Genomic DNA, 14,505 nt, shown 5'->3' with positions numbered 1-14,505 from the left:
GAATCATTGTTCACAAGAAATCCAGATTGTAATAAAACCAAAAATTATAAAAATCATACTTTTGTTAGATGCATGCAAAAAGGACATAAAACCAGACAATTCAGTTATTACGGATAAAACAAGCGAATAATTCAACAAATACTTTCAATAGTATTCTATATAAATGGGGTAAAAGTGTAAATATAAATTTTTTAATGGGTTAACGGTTTACCCAATAAAAAAATTGAGCAGCCCTCCCCAAACCGTTAAACCGTTTATTATAAAATTTCAATGCATTCACTATTCATTACCCCGATAATTCGATACGAAGCCAATAAACTATTGGTTCAGTTCGATTAACGATTTCGATTCGGGGTTGAGCACTCCTAGGTGTGAGCTTTGCTAAGCCAATAGGTTAATGCAGGGAAATTATAAAACAAATCCGTTAGGTTAGGAGTTATATAGACAAGTGTTTCTATGGATTGATGTGTTAAGGCTTATAATTAGTTGTTGATGTGTTTGTTAAAAGAATAGTGGCATATATATATAGTAAGAAGCTTTAATTAATTGCTACAAAGGGAATGACGAATCATAGAATGAAGTGGAGAGAGGAGTTACGGGTTCTTTATTCAGACCATATTCCGTACTCTTATTTTGATGTGATAATTACTTTAATATAATTTTCTCACTTATTGTTAATATAAAGAAAAATAAACTCTGAATATTGTTCTCTTGACATGCGATGTGGTGATAATATGAAGAATTCTAGATAGAAAAGGATAATATGAACAATTATTTTTTAATATTATGTGTTGTTGGCGAGATGGGGCTAATATAAAGAATTATATATTGCCGAAATATAAAAAATTAAATATTGTCATATTTTTTAATATTAAATATTTATCTCCTCCTGCCAAAGTGGTGCTAGTATAGAGAATCATTGTCATGATATAAAAAATTATATATTGCCATAAAATAAAGAAATATACTTGGTCATATTTGTTTTACTATGTATTAAATATTTGTCTCCTGCTGCCAAAGGGGTGCTACTCTACAGAATCAAGTCTTGTCACAATATAAAAAAAAATATATTTTGGCATTTACTATTATGTTAAAGAATTAATTATTCGAGTACTTTTTATATTGTTCTCTTTCTTGCAAAGTGGATCTAATTTTTTGAACAAATATCCCCACCTGTTGCATACAGATACCGATAAGAACAAAAGAACAAATATGTTGCACTTTTCTTTCATGTTGGGAACAACATTCCCTTTATTTTAAAGAAATTCATTTTTGGAAGGATCCTCATTCTATATATGTATATACATTATTGCTATTTAATGTAATAAAGATAACATTGAAAGGAAGTTCCGGTTTGGTATTTATTTGATCCAGTCTTCTCAGCCGTCACATTAAAATAGAGATATGAACAAAAAATCAAAGCTTGTTAATTCTTTCACGTGCAGGGAACAATAGTTATATCAAGATTTAGCTCTGGAATCAATGGAACACGACACAAAAAGTGATTGTGTTACGTATAACTTATTTCATGGATTATGGAAATAGGGCCATGTGAGCGAGATCTCGGATTATAATTGAAATTAAGTGGCAGTGAAATTAATAATATAACCGGAAAGCATAAAAGAACACGAACAGGGGCTTTTAGATGTTTTACATCATTTACATATCAAAATTTCTTTTTCTACTAATTTTCTTAAAGCAAATTAATGAAAAATTATATTTAGTTAGAGACTCTCTCTTTTCACCTTGCGGAAGTGGATTCGTCGCAATCACTACGTAATATCACAACCCAAATCTCCCCGAGACACCATCATACCTAACTCAATTTGCTAGGCGAACCAACCAACACAAAAGACAACTCAAATTAAAATTAACCAAATAAATAATAAAATAAGAACATAAACTTTAATACGAACTATTCCAATATGACGATCCGATATGTCGTTTTGAGCTTTAGCTTTCCGTTCGGTGGTTTGAGATATTGAGTAGTTGCATATGATGTATTATAACTTCCCTGTATGGTCGGTTTCCGAGCGGTTCGAGATTGATTTGAAAGAATGACTCTCACTTAGAAGCTTAAATTGTAAGAGTTGACCTGAGTTTGACTTTTATGTAGACGACTCCGAAATGGAGTTTTGATGGTTTCAATAGTTTCGTATGGTGATTTTGGAGATAGTCGTATCACCGAATTTTGATTTGGATGTCCGTAGGTTGGTTTGGTGCTTATTGGCGAAAGTTGGAAAGTTGAGAGGTTTGACCGAGAGTTGACTTTGTTGCTATCGGGTTTGGATTTCGATTTCGGCAGCTGGAGTAGGTCCATTATGTCAATTATGACTTGTGTGCAAAATTTGAGGTCATTCTGAGGTGTTTAGGCTTGTTCGTCATTAGTCTTGAATTTGGAAAATTCATTAGTTCATAAGGCTTGAATGAGGTGTGATTCGTAGTTTTTATGTTGTTTGGTACAATTTGAGGCCACGAGTAGGTCCGCTTATATTTTGGGATTGGTTGGTGTGTTTAGACGGGGTCCCGGAGGCCTCGGGTGTGTTTTGGAAGGGCTACAAGCCATTTCTTCATGTTTTTGAGTTGCTGGTTTTTCTGATATTTGTAGTTCATCGCGTTCGCGGAAGGAATTTTGCGATCGCGAAGTGTATTTTGGGTGGCTGAGGATTTTCTCATCGCATTCGCGACTTGGAAGTCGCGTTCGCGGAGCCTAGGGAAGATGGTAAAACACATTCGCGAGCCTTGTGTCGCGATCGCGTAGTAGTAGAGCTAGAGGTTCACCAGTGGATTGGCATTCCCGTCCATGTGAACAGGGTAGCATTTGCGTGGGCCAATTGTGTTGAGGGGTCACATTTGTCGGCTACAGACGCGTTCACGTAGAGGCAATTTTCGCAGCTTATGAGGTTTTCTTCGCGGTCGCAAAAAAGTTCTCGCGAACGAGTAGAGGACCCCTGGACAAACCTATATACTACTCTATTTCGAGGGATTTTGTTATTTTATCACTTTTTGAGTTAGAGAACTTGATTTTGAACGATTTTGGAAGGGAATTTTCACGATTTCAATCGAGGTAAGTATTTTTTACTCGGATGTTTTTAATTATACATGATTCCATCTTTGTTTTTATCATTTAATTAGTGATTTGAGTTGGAGAAATTGGAGATTTTTGTAAAAACTTGTCTAAAACATAAATTGTTAATTTGAAGGCCGACTTGGGGTTAGAATTAGATGATTTTGGTAGGGTTGGACTCGTACCGGAATGGGTATTCGAAATTTAAGAGTTCTATCAGATTCCGAGGTACGTGTTCGGGGTTTACTCTTAAGTTTTCATTAAAAATAGAAGCTTTATTAACCAGAATTATTTTCTATGACTTTTATTTATGATATTAAGTTATTTGGCTAGATTAGAGCCGTTGGGAAGTAGATTCACAAGGGAAGAGATTCTTTGTTATTGATTTAGCTTTTTTGAGGTAAGTATCTTGCCTAACTTTGTGTGGGGAACCATCACATAGGATTTGGATTCACTGCACTATTTGAATCATCTGGAAGACGTGTACATGAGGTGATGAGCATATACATAGGCTCGTATGTGGAAATTGACATGTTTAGGCTTGTAGGTCACTCATATGCAATTAATTGAAGTTGTTGTTTCGTGCTATATTTTTCATTATTGAGATTATTCTTATATGCATTGAATGAAGTTGTTACTACAAGTTATATCTTTCACTGTTGAGGTTATTTGTCCATTGCAGTGTGTTGTTGCAATTCTTGTTGATTTATTTTCTGTTCTCTTGTGTTATTGTTGTTGTTTTTGGCATTCATTGTTGTTGAGTCATGGTCTATATATGGTTGTGGCATTGATATTGTGGTTTTGGCAAGTTGCGATATATGTGTGCGTGTGGCGCAACTTGTTATGTTATGTTTTGCCACATGTGGCCCTGTTGAGCAGATTGTTGGGGTGTTTGCACGAGGTCTCTGGCATGCTAATTTTATTATTGATATTTCACATGCAGGAGGACAAGGCAGGCTATATCCATATGTTGGGTTTACGCATGTGGTAAAATAAGGTGGGATAATTGTTAATGTGCGCGTGGCAAGACAAGGCGTGCATTTACTATATTGTTGCACATGCAGTGAGACAAGGTGGGCTACGTAAAGAATGATATGTCATGGCCTGGGGGCATATTATTGTTGATATCCATTTAGTGGCATGACTTCATTATATGTGGCATGCATATTACGTGGTTTAATATGTTGCTTCCAATGTGCTACTCGATGTCATTGTTATTTACTTGTCGACTTGAGCTGTAAAAGTATACTTGCACATGCATACACCGTAACATGCCATTTATACCAGTTCAGGAGTATGATATTTGATGATCATTGATTGGGAATTGACTTTGTTGAAATCGGGTTCGAATATCGGTTACGAATGTTGGAGTAGGTCCTTCAGTCATTTATGACTTGTGTGAAAAATTTGATGTTATTCGAGGTGTTTAGGCTTGTGCGCAATTAGTTTTGAATTTGAAAAGTTCATTAGTTCATTACGCTTGAATTGAGGTGTGATTCGTGGTTTTGATATTATTTGGTATGATTTGAGACCTCGAGTAGGTCCGCTTATATATTGGGATTGATTGGTGTGTTTGGATGGGGTCTCGGGTGTTTCGAAATGGCTACGGGCCATTTCTTCATGTTTTTGTTGTTGGTTCTTCTGATGTCTGTAGTTCATCGGGTTCGTTGAAGGAATTTCGCGACCGTGAAGTGTATTTTGGGTGGCTGAGTATTTACTCATCGCGTTCGCGAGTTGGACATAGCGTCTGCAGAGCTCCGGGAGGATGGTGAATGTGTTCGCAAGCCTTGTGTCTTGACAGCATAGAAGTGGAGCTGGAGGGAAGCTAGTGGATTGGCCTTCACATTCGCGTGAGTAGGGGCGCGTTCGCGTTGGCCTGTTGAGCTGAGTGGTCGTGTTTGTCAGCTATAGACCGCGTTCACGTAGAGGCAATATTAGTAGCTTATGATTTTTGCTTTGCGATCGCAAAGAAGGTCTCATAAACGCATAGAGGACCCCCGAGCAGACCTATGTAGTACTCTAGCTCAAGGACTTTTGTTATTTTATCAATTTTTGAGTTTTAGAGCTCGCTTTTGACGGATGTTTTTAAGGAAAATTTTACGATTTGGATTGGGGTAAGCATTTTTTACTAGGATTTATCTAGTATTCATGATTCCATCATTGTTTTTATCATTTAATTAGTGATTTGAATTGCATAAATTGGATATTTTTGTAAAAACTTGTCCAAAACATAAATTGTTGATGTGCAGGCCGACTTGGGGTCAGAATTAGATGATTTTGGTATGGTTATACTCGTATCGGAATATGTGTTCGGAATTTATGATTTATGTCGGATTCCGAGGTGTTTGCCTGAGGTTGACCTTTTGGGTTGACCTTTGAGTTTTCATTAAAGATTGAAGCTTTTTAGCTGGAATTATTTTCTATGGATTTTATTTATGATATTAAATTATTTTGGCTAGATTTGATCCATACGGAGGTTGTTTCACAGGAGAAGGATATTTAACCCAAGAATAGATTTCTCGATCAAAGTTAATATCAAGAAGAAATAGAGTCACTAATAACAAAAATTACTTCAGTTTATGTGATGACCCGGCTAGTCGTCTCATGTGTTACCGCTCCGTTTCCCCCATTTCTGCTTCTTATTGCTTTGTTTATCGGTTCTATGAGTGATCGGATTGGTTGGCTCGGGTTCGGAAAGGATTTGATAAGGTTTGAGACACTTAGTCACTTTTCAGGAAGCTTAAGTTGGAATCTCAGATTCATCTTTTTCTTCTTCTTTTCCACTCCAATCATCATCATCAGAAACTTTGGTTTGTTTAGCTTTCACTGCAGATCTTGTCCTCTTGGCTAGTGTGGGTTCAACAGCTATAAGAACAAAGGAGGACTTCTTGGAGGAAGTCTTTGGTTTCTTAGGCTTGGGTATAGGAACCTCCACTATTGTACCCCTCTCTTGATGGACCAGTTCCATCTCTTCTTCCTCAATAGCCTATGAGGATTCTGCAACCTTTCCCTTTCCCTTATCCTTTTTCCTTTTCTTACTTTCTTCTAAAGCCTTCTGTAGATCAGTTTCACTTTGTTTTACCCTACTTCTTGTGGTTCTACCCTTAGTCACTGAAGAGGAAGTAGGTGTTAAGAATGAGGCTTTTCTTTTTTTGGATGGCTTGGGAACATTTGGGGCTTTTGGTGTAGTAGCTTTGCATTTCTTTGGGTCATAACTTGCCCCAACCTTTTTCAGTAGGTCAGCCAAGGTTTCTTCAGTAGATAAAATAGGTTCATCTCTTAGTTTGCGTAGATGAACAAACCCCTCAGCTGCTTCCCCAGAACCACTTCCCCTTGACTTCATGCCACTCTCATCTAACCTATCTTGTGTAACCCCATATATAGCAAGAACTGCTCCATTCCCTTTTCCCATCTCTTCACCACATGCACCCTCTCTCTCTTTTTCTTTTTCAGACTTCTTTTTACCTCCACTTCTTATCTCAGGCAACTCAACATCCTTAATGGGTCCAACCAGAACAAACCTAGTTTCTAAGTTTTCAACCACAGAAGAACATACCTGAGAAGGAGATTCTTGAGTCTTTTTACAGTCAGAAGACCCATGTCCATCTCCCTCAGACGCGGATTGAAAGGATTCAGATTCAGAGCTAGAATCAGACTTTGGAGCTAGACTTTATTTCACTTGGCTAGCTTTCAACCTTTCATTTAAAACCTTCCTTAGAGCCCCAGATGCTACAGTTTTTTGAGCAAGCATTTTCTGCTTTCGAAACCTAGGTTTTGGAGATGCACTAGGTGGAGTAGATGAGGAGGAATTTGAGGGAGATGGTGGTGGAGGAGTGGCAGGATGATCTTGTGGGTTAGGCATGATTCTTTGTTTCTTGAGAGAATTTGGGAATTTTGGAGAAGAGGGCAATTAGAATTGAAGAGGAATTTTTGACGGTTTTAGAATTATGAAGAATACTGGAGATGTTGTGTGTATTTAAAGCAAATTAGACATTAAATAAGTAACGGTAGCTTTTTTATGGGTCAAATAGAAGTCTAATCAAACTTAAATTCCAGAATTTTAATGATAGATTTGGCTTCCCTAGATATTAGGCAAAAATCATGGTTTAGAGTTCTAGATGGACGAAACTGGTTCAATGCTCAACAGATAGAATTTTCTAGGAATTTGACAAGTATAGGACTTTTGCTCATGATTGAATTATTAATCTTTCTAATTGTGCAGAGTATAGAAAACATACCTAAGCTTTCATATGAACCTATACTGATGAACCAGGTTCTTCATATAGAACTCTCTTGAACATGCTTCAAATGCCATAATAGAGAAAATGTTGTAAGAGATCAGTGAGTATTATATGCACATGTCACAGGAGTATACTAATTAAAGTATGAAACTGAGTAAGAATTAATCTAGATATTTACACAAGGTTAGAATTCCTAGGCAATTTTTTTTGTGCATTCTGAGATGGATCTACTAGGTGATCTTAATAATCCTTAATTCCAACCTATTCCTCTCAAAGTTTTCTCTACTTAGTGCTTTAGTGAAGATGTCAGCAATTTGCTTATCAGTAGCACTGAATTCTATGGAGATCAATCCTTTCTCATAGTTGTCTCTTAAGAAATGGTGCCTAACATCTATGTGCTTAGTCCTCTTATGATGAACAAGGTTCTTTGTCATACTTATAGCACTAGTGTTATCACAGAATATAGGAATGCAACCAACTTCAATGCCAAAGTCTACTAGTTGCTGTTTGATCCCTAATAATTGAGCACAACAAGAGGCAACAACAACATACTCAGCTTCAGCAGTAGATAAGGCCATTGAATTTTGCTTTTTAGTAGCTCATGACACTAGACATGAACCACGGAAGTGTGTCATACCTGAGGTGCTCTTCCTATCCACTAGGAAACCTACATAACATTAGCATATCCTACTAGATTGAAATTACTACCTTTGGGGTACCAAAGACACAAATCAGTGGTGCCTTTCAGATATCTTAGTATCCTCTTGATAGCAGTCAAGTGAGACTCTTTTGGATTTACCTAAAAACGAGCACAAAGCCCTACACTGAAAATAATGTCAGGTCTGCTGGCAGTAAGATACAAGAGTGAACCAATCATACCCCTATACAACTTTTGATCAACTGATGAACTAGGTTCATCAATGTCTAATTTAGTGGCAGTTGCAATAGGTGTGTCTATTTTTTTGTATTCTTCCATTTTAAACTTTTTGATAAGCTCTTTTGCATACTTTTGCTGATGGATCATGGTTCCATTAGGACTTTGTTTGATCTGCAAGCCTAAGAAGAAGTTAAGCTCACCCATTATACTAATTTCAAACTTACTCCCCATTAATTTTGCAAAGTCCTTACTTAGCTTATCAGTGGTGGCCCCAAAGATTATGTCATCAACATATATTTGTACCACAAGGAGATCCTTACCTTTTTCCCTTAAGAATAAGGTACTGTAATTTTACCTCTTTTGCAACCATGCTCCAGTAGGAATTTGGACAGTCGTTCATATCATGCTCTTGGGGCCTGCTTGAGTCCATAGAGAGCCTTGTCTAACATGTACACATGCTCAGGACATTCTTTGCTCTCAAACCTTGGAGGTTGTTTTACAAACACTTCTTCTTTCAGGTAGCCATTCAGGAAGGCACTTTTGACATCCATCTGATGAAGAGTGAATTCCATGTGTGTTGAAAAGGCTATGGGGAGTCTAATTGCCTTTAGTCTTGCAACTGGAGCAAAAGTTTCATCATAATCTATGCCTTCCTCTTGACTGTAACCTTGGACCACCATTTTTGCCTTGTTTCTTGTAACTGTTCCATCTTCATCAAGTTTATTTTTGAAGACCCATTTTGTACCAATAACTGATCTGTCCTTGGTTCTTGGAACTAGATGCCACACTTGACTTCTCTCAAACTGATTGAGTTCATCTTGCATTGCATTCATCCAATTTGCATCCTACAAAGCATCAACAACATTTTTAGGTTCAATATTAGATAAAAAGGCATCAAAAGCACATAGATTCATTAATTGTGATCTAGGTTTGACTCCAGATGTTGGATCATTGATAATGTTCTCAATAGGATGAGAACTTTGATACTTGTGAGGTTTTACAACCAACTAGTTTCTGCTAGATGTTTCTCCCATGTTCTGTTCCTGAGGAACAGGGTCATGAACATGTTCTTTTAGGGGATTTATTTCAATTCCTCTTTGATCAGTTCCCCCTGTCAGGTTGCCCTGGATGGAAGAACCTGTTCCATCACCTATTCCTTCTTTTGGTGCCACTTTGACTTGTTCTAAGGCTTCAATCAAATCCTTTACCAATCCAATGGCTTCATCTTCATGTTCATGTCTCTCAGAAAGAATGTTAGTTTCGTCAAATACTACATGTACACTTTCTTCTACGCACAAATTTCTTTTATTGAACACTTATATGCTTTGCTATGTGAAGAATATCCCAAGAATACTCTCTCATCACTTCTAGGATAAAACTTACCTAGGGAGTCTTTTCCATTATTGTGCACAAATCACTTGCATCCAAATGCCCTAAAATGGGATATATTTAGTTTTCTCCCTTTAAGTAACTCATATGGAGTCTTCTCTACAAGAGGTCTAGTCATGCATCTATTGATAATGTAACATGCAGTGTTTATAGCCTCTGCCCAGAAGCTATGGGGCAGTTTACTAGAAAGAAGCATAGTACTAGCCATGTCTTCAAGAGTCCTGTTCTTTCTTTCAACTACTCCATTTTGTTGTGGGGTCCTAGGGGCAGAGAAGTTATAAACTATACCAGTTTCATCACAGAATTCAGCAAACTTAGCATTTTCAAATTCAGTTCCGTGATCAGACCTAATTGATGCAAGTTGATTCCTAAGTGTTTCTAAGTTTTTCTAACAAAGGCAGTGAACATGTCAAATGCTTCATCTTTAGATGTTAGAAATAGTACCCAGGTAAATCTAGAATAATCATCAACAAGTGCCATTACATATTTCTTTCATCTTCTGCTCATGGTTCTCATTAGACCACGGATCTATATGGACCAGTTCCAATGACTTGGTTGTGCTTACTATTTTCTTGCTTTTGAAAGATGATCTTACCTACTTCCCCCTTGCACAAGCCTTAAAAACTTTGTCTTCTTTGAACTTGATGTAGGGTAACCCTACCACCAAGTCATTAGAAACCAATTTGTTTAGCTGATTCAGACTGGCATGACCAAGTTTTTTGTGCCATAGGAGGGGATCATTATCCAGCACACTTAGGTAGGTTAGTTCATTTTCTGAGAGAGTAGACAAATCTACAATGTAAATATTGTTAACTCTTTTTCCTTGCAAAACAATCTTATCAGTGGTAAGGTTAATCACAAAGCATTTAGTAGAGGTGAATGCTAAAAGGTTACCTCTGTCACATATTTGTGACATACTGATTAGGCTGTATTTCAAGTCATCTATCAAGTAGACATTCTCAATGGAGTGAGAGTCTGTCTTACCTACCTTTCCAACCCCAATGATCTCACCTTTCTTCCCATTTCCAAAGGAGACATTGCCTCCCCTAAGTCCTCAAGTGAATGGAACTGGTTCTTGGTTCCAGTCATATGTTTTGAGCAGCCACTATCCATGTACCATATTTGGCTGCTTCCCTTCACTTGGACCTGCAAAATGAAATTAGTGGTTAGTCTTAGGAACCCAAACTAGTTTGGGTCCATTTCTATGGGCAAAGGGATAAATCAGATTCCTTCTAGTCCACCCAGGCAACTAATTGTTTTCTTGAACAAAAGTTTTGTTATTTTGACTGGCCTTTTCTTTTGCATTACATTCATTTTTTTAATGACCAGTCTTGCCACAGTGTGTGCAAATTTTGTTCTCAGGAAGAGTGAGGTAGTTGCTTTAGGATCCCACTTAGGTGCTTGAGTCCCATAACCAATCCCTCTTTTGTTGCTACTGTGATGTTCTTGTAGCCAGGATAGTGCATCAGAAGCCTTGTTCCATTTGCAAGTTCTGTCTAGTTCATATTTTACCTTCCCTAGATCTTCTTTTAATACTCTTATCTGCTCATCTTTCCTGTACAGCTCATCCTTCCTTTTTCCTAAGTTTTCTTCTAGGGTGAGATGTGTGTGATCAACTTTCTTCTTTCCTGTTACTAGTTTCCGTTTTAAGTTCTCAGACCTAAGTTCTAGGACACTAGTGTCAAGTTCAAGAACCTGGTTCTTCAACTCAGTATTTTCACTTTCACTCTTATTAGCCCTAAACTCTAGATTTTTGCACTTGGCTTTTAGGATCATACATTCCCTAGACAGCTCTTCATTTTCATTGTTAATTATCTCAGACTCATCAATGAAGTCTAGCAGTAGCTTAGACAACCTTTCTTTAGACAGGAATTTAATCTTGTCTTTGAGATGAAGAATACTTACCTCTTGTTCATCATCTGATTCTCCGATGGACATAAGTGCCTGTTCATCTCCAGCTTCATCTTCTGAGTCCTCATTTAATGTTTCTCCCCAGGAAGCAACCATAGCCTTTGTGGATCCTTTGTTCCATTTTGGTTGAACTTGTTCCTTCGTTCAGCCACTCAATTTCCCATTGAGGGCAATTCTTGATCATGTAATCAGTCTTACCACACTTGTAGCAACCCTTATTGGTCTGTTTCTCATGAGCCCTTGGTTTGTTGAAGGTTGTACCTCTTGAAGAACCCTTTCCTCTCATCAGGTACTTTTTGAAATCTCTTGTGATCATAGCCATTTCATCATCCTCCAGATTTGAACCTTCAGCAATTCTGAGAGCCAGACTTCTTTTCTTCTTTGGTGCATCCATTTTCATGGTTTGCCTTCTCAGTTCATAGGCAGTAAGGTTTCCAATCAGTTCATCAAGCTTGAGGGTAGCAATGTTCTTTGATTCCTGAATAGTAGTGATTTTGCTTTCCCAAGAGACTGGCAGAACCCTTGCCAAAATCTTCTCAACTTTGTCTTCTTCAAGAATAATCCTTCCAATAGACTTAAGTTCATTTGTCAGTGTGGTGAACCTTGTATACATCTCTTGGATGGTTTCTCCTTCATTCATGGTGAAATTCTCATACTGAGAATACAACAGTGTTCTTCTGGACCTCTTCACTTGAGGTGTTCCTTTATGAGCCACTTGCAAAGTATCTTAGATTTCCTTAGCAGTGGTACAACTTTAAATTCCAGTATACTCATCTGGACCTAGTCCACACACAAGCCATTTCTTGGACTTGGCATTTTTCTCCCACTTCTCAGGTCTTCAACGGTGCAGTCACCTCTTGTCTTTGGCATATCCACTCCTTCAACATTCTTCTTAGTAGTTGCTAGAGGACCATCAATGACTCTGTCCCAGAGTTCATAGTCTTCTCTTATGATGTGATCCCTCATCTTGTTCTTCCACCAAGTATAGTACTGACCATTGAAAAGTGAAGGCCTAGCAGTGGATTGCCCTTCCCAATTCCCAGGTGGTACACTCATGTTGATCTTTTCCTAAGGCGTTAGACTTTTCAAGGATAACCCGCTCTAATACCAATTGATGTTCTAAATGTCAATACCACACAAGAAGGGGAGTGATTTATGTGGTACCCAATTTTCGCTCTAGAAAAACCTGGTTCTTCTAGGTATTCTAACTACTACTATTTGCGGAATAATAAGTACATAAAATAAAGAACACAAAGATTTTTACATGGAAAATACCTGGCTCAAAAGATGAAAAAATCATGACCTACTAATCAGTAGGATTTTCCCAAACTTCCACTAAAATCACTAAGCCAAAACAACATTTACAAAAACAACATACCAGCAAATTCCTAAGTGCAAATTTCACTTTGTGGCCTATCCAAAACTCACTCGAGCCCTCGGGGCTCCAAACCAAACATGTACACCAACCTAAAAATATCATACGGACTTGCTCGTGCATTCTCATCACCAAAATAGCATCAACAACTATGAATTTAGCATTAAAATCATGAAATCACTCAAGAACATCAAATTTTTCAATTTTCTCAAATAAGGCCCGATTCATATCATTTCAAGTCTGTTTTTTACCAAATTTCACAGACTCAACTTAAATCATATTTAAGACCTTTACTGGGCTCCAACCAAAATACGGACTCGATACCATCAAATTTCAAACACATTTCATTTCCAAAAACTCATATTTATTTCAGAAAATAATTTTTTTAACAATTCATTTCTCGGGCTTGGGACCTCGGAATTCGATTCCGGGCATATGCCCAAGTCCCATATTTTCCTACAGACCCTTCGGGACAGTCAAATCACAGGTCCGGGTCCGTTTACCCAAAATATTGACCGAAGTCAATTTAAATCATTTTAAAGGCAAAATTCATCATTTTTCACATATTTTCACATAATGGCTTTCCTGCTACGCGCTCGGACTGCGCATGCAAATCGAGGTGATACAAAAGGGAGGTTTTAAGTCTCGGAACACAGAATTTATTTCTAAAACAAGTGATGACCATTTGGTTCATCACATCGGCATGGAAATATTTAAGGAGAAGGGGTTATGCAAACAGGGTATAAGATAACATATGGGTTCAAGGTTTACCCTTTAAAATCTCGTTTTTCATGTGGAAGCCGTGAAAACTACCTCTTGATGATGCATTTAGAAGAATGGGGTATTTTACTCCATCAAAATGCTGGTGTTGTGTGGATCCACAGGAGGAAAACATTGCCCGTGTTTTCTTTACATCCAATGCTGCCACTAGGGTGTGGACATATTGTTTCTCATGTGCAGGATTAATATTGGGAGACATAACATTGCAACAAGCTGTGATCAAATGCTGGACAATTCAGGTAACCTAGGTTGAAACCTATTTTCCAAGATTTTCCTTCTATTATAGGTTGGGAGTCATGGAAGAGAAGGAACATCTACAAGTACGGGGATGCAGTTTCTATTAGACGAGTGATATATAAAGTGTCATCTTCCTTTCAAGCACTGGTACGAGTAAGAAAGCCTCAGCTGCATAATGTCCCACACAAATGGCCTGATTTGTTGTATGTGCTGGAAAATTATATACCAAAGCTGAAGATTGATAAAGTTATGTGGGAATTTCCTATAGAGGGCTGGACTAAGATAGACAAAGATGGTGCATCGAAGGGAAACCCAGGCAGGAGTGCAATTGGATACTGCCTAAGAGATGAGCAAGGGGACATAATACATGCATCTGGGAAGGAGATTCAAGATTCTACAAATACTGAAGCAGAGGCAGTTGCGATCCTTGAAGCCTTGAGGTATTGTCATCTTCATGGTATCTCAAATATATGGTTGGAAACTAATTCAATGTTGCTTAAAAATGTGATCATGGAAAATTGGAGAATTCCTTGGATTATAAATGCTCATGTGAAGGAAATAAGGAGATTGTTGGAGCTATGTCGTGGTAGGGTATTGCATATCTTTAGGGAAGGCAATAAATTGCCTG

The 14,505-nt window shown here is 37.7% G+C and overlaps 1 protein-coding gene across 1 annotated transcript; it reads right to left on the bottom strand.

Moving 5' to 3' along the window:
• Positions 1-8,998: 8,998 nt before the first annotated feature.
• Positions 8,999-11,581, bottom strand: LOC138889676 (uncharacterized). The gene is made up of 5 exons (XM_070173011.1): positions 11,480-11,581; positions 11,087-11,389; positions 9,863-9,962; positions 9,324-9,473; positions 8,999-9,030 (listed from the first exon to the last, which is right to left on the bottom strand). The coding sequence occupies exons 1-5, from the start codon at positions 11,579-11,581 to the stop codon at positions 8,999-9,001; spliced, it is 687 nt and encodes a 228-aa protein (XP_070029112.1).
• Between the last annotated feature and the right edge of the window lie 2,924 nt (positions 11,582-14,505).

The sequence above is a fragment of the Nicotiana sylvestris genome, chromosome 4 (assembly GCF_000393655.2).
Source record: "Nicotiana sylvestris chromosome 4, ASM39365v2, whole genome shotgun sequence".
NCBI lineage: Eukaryota > Viridiplantae > Streptophyta > Magnoliopsida > Solanales > Solanaceae > Nicotiana > Nicotiana sylvestris.
The sequence above is the reverse complement of the archived record's forward strand: the minus strand, read 5'-3'. Positions and strand labels throughout refer to the sequence as shown.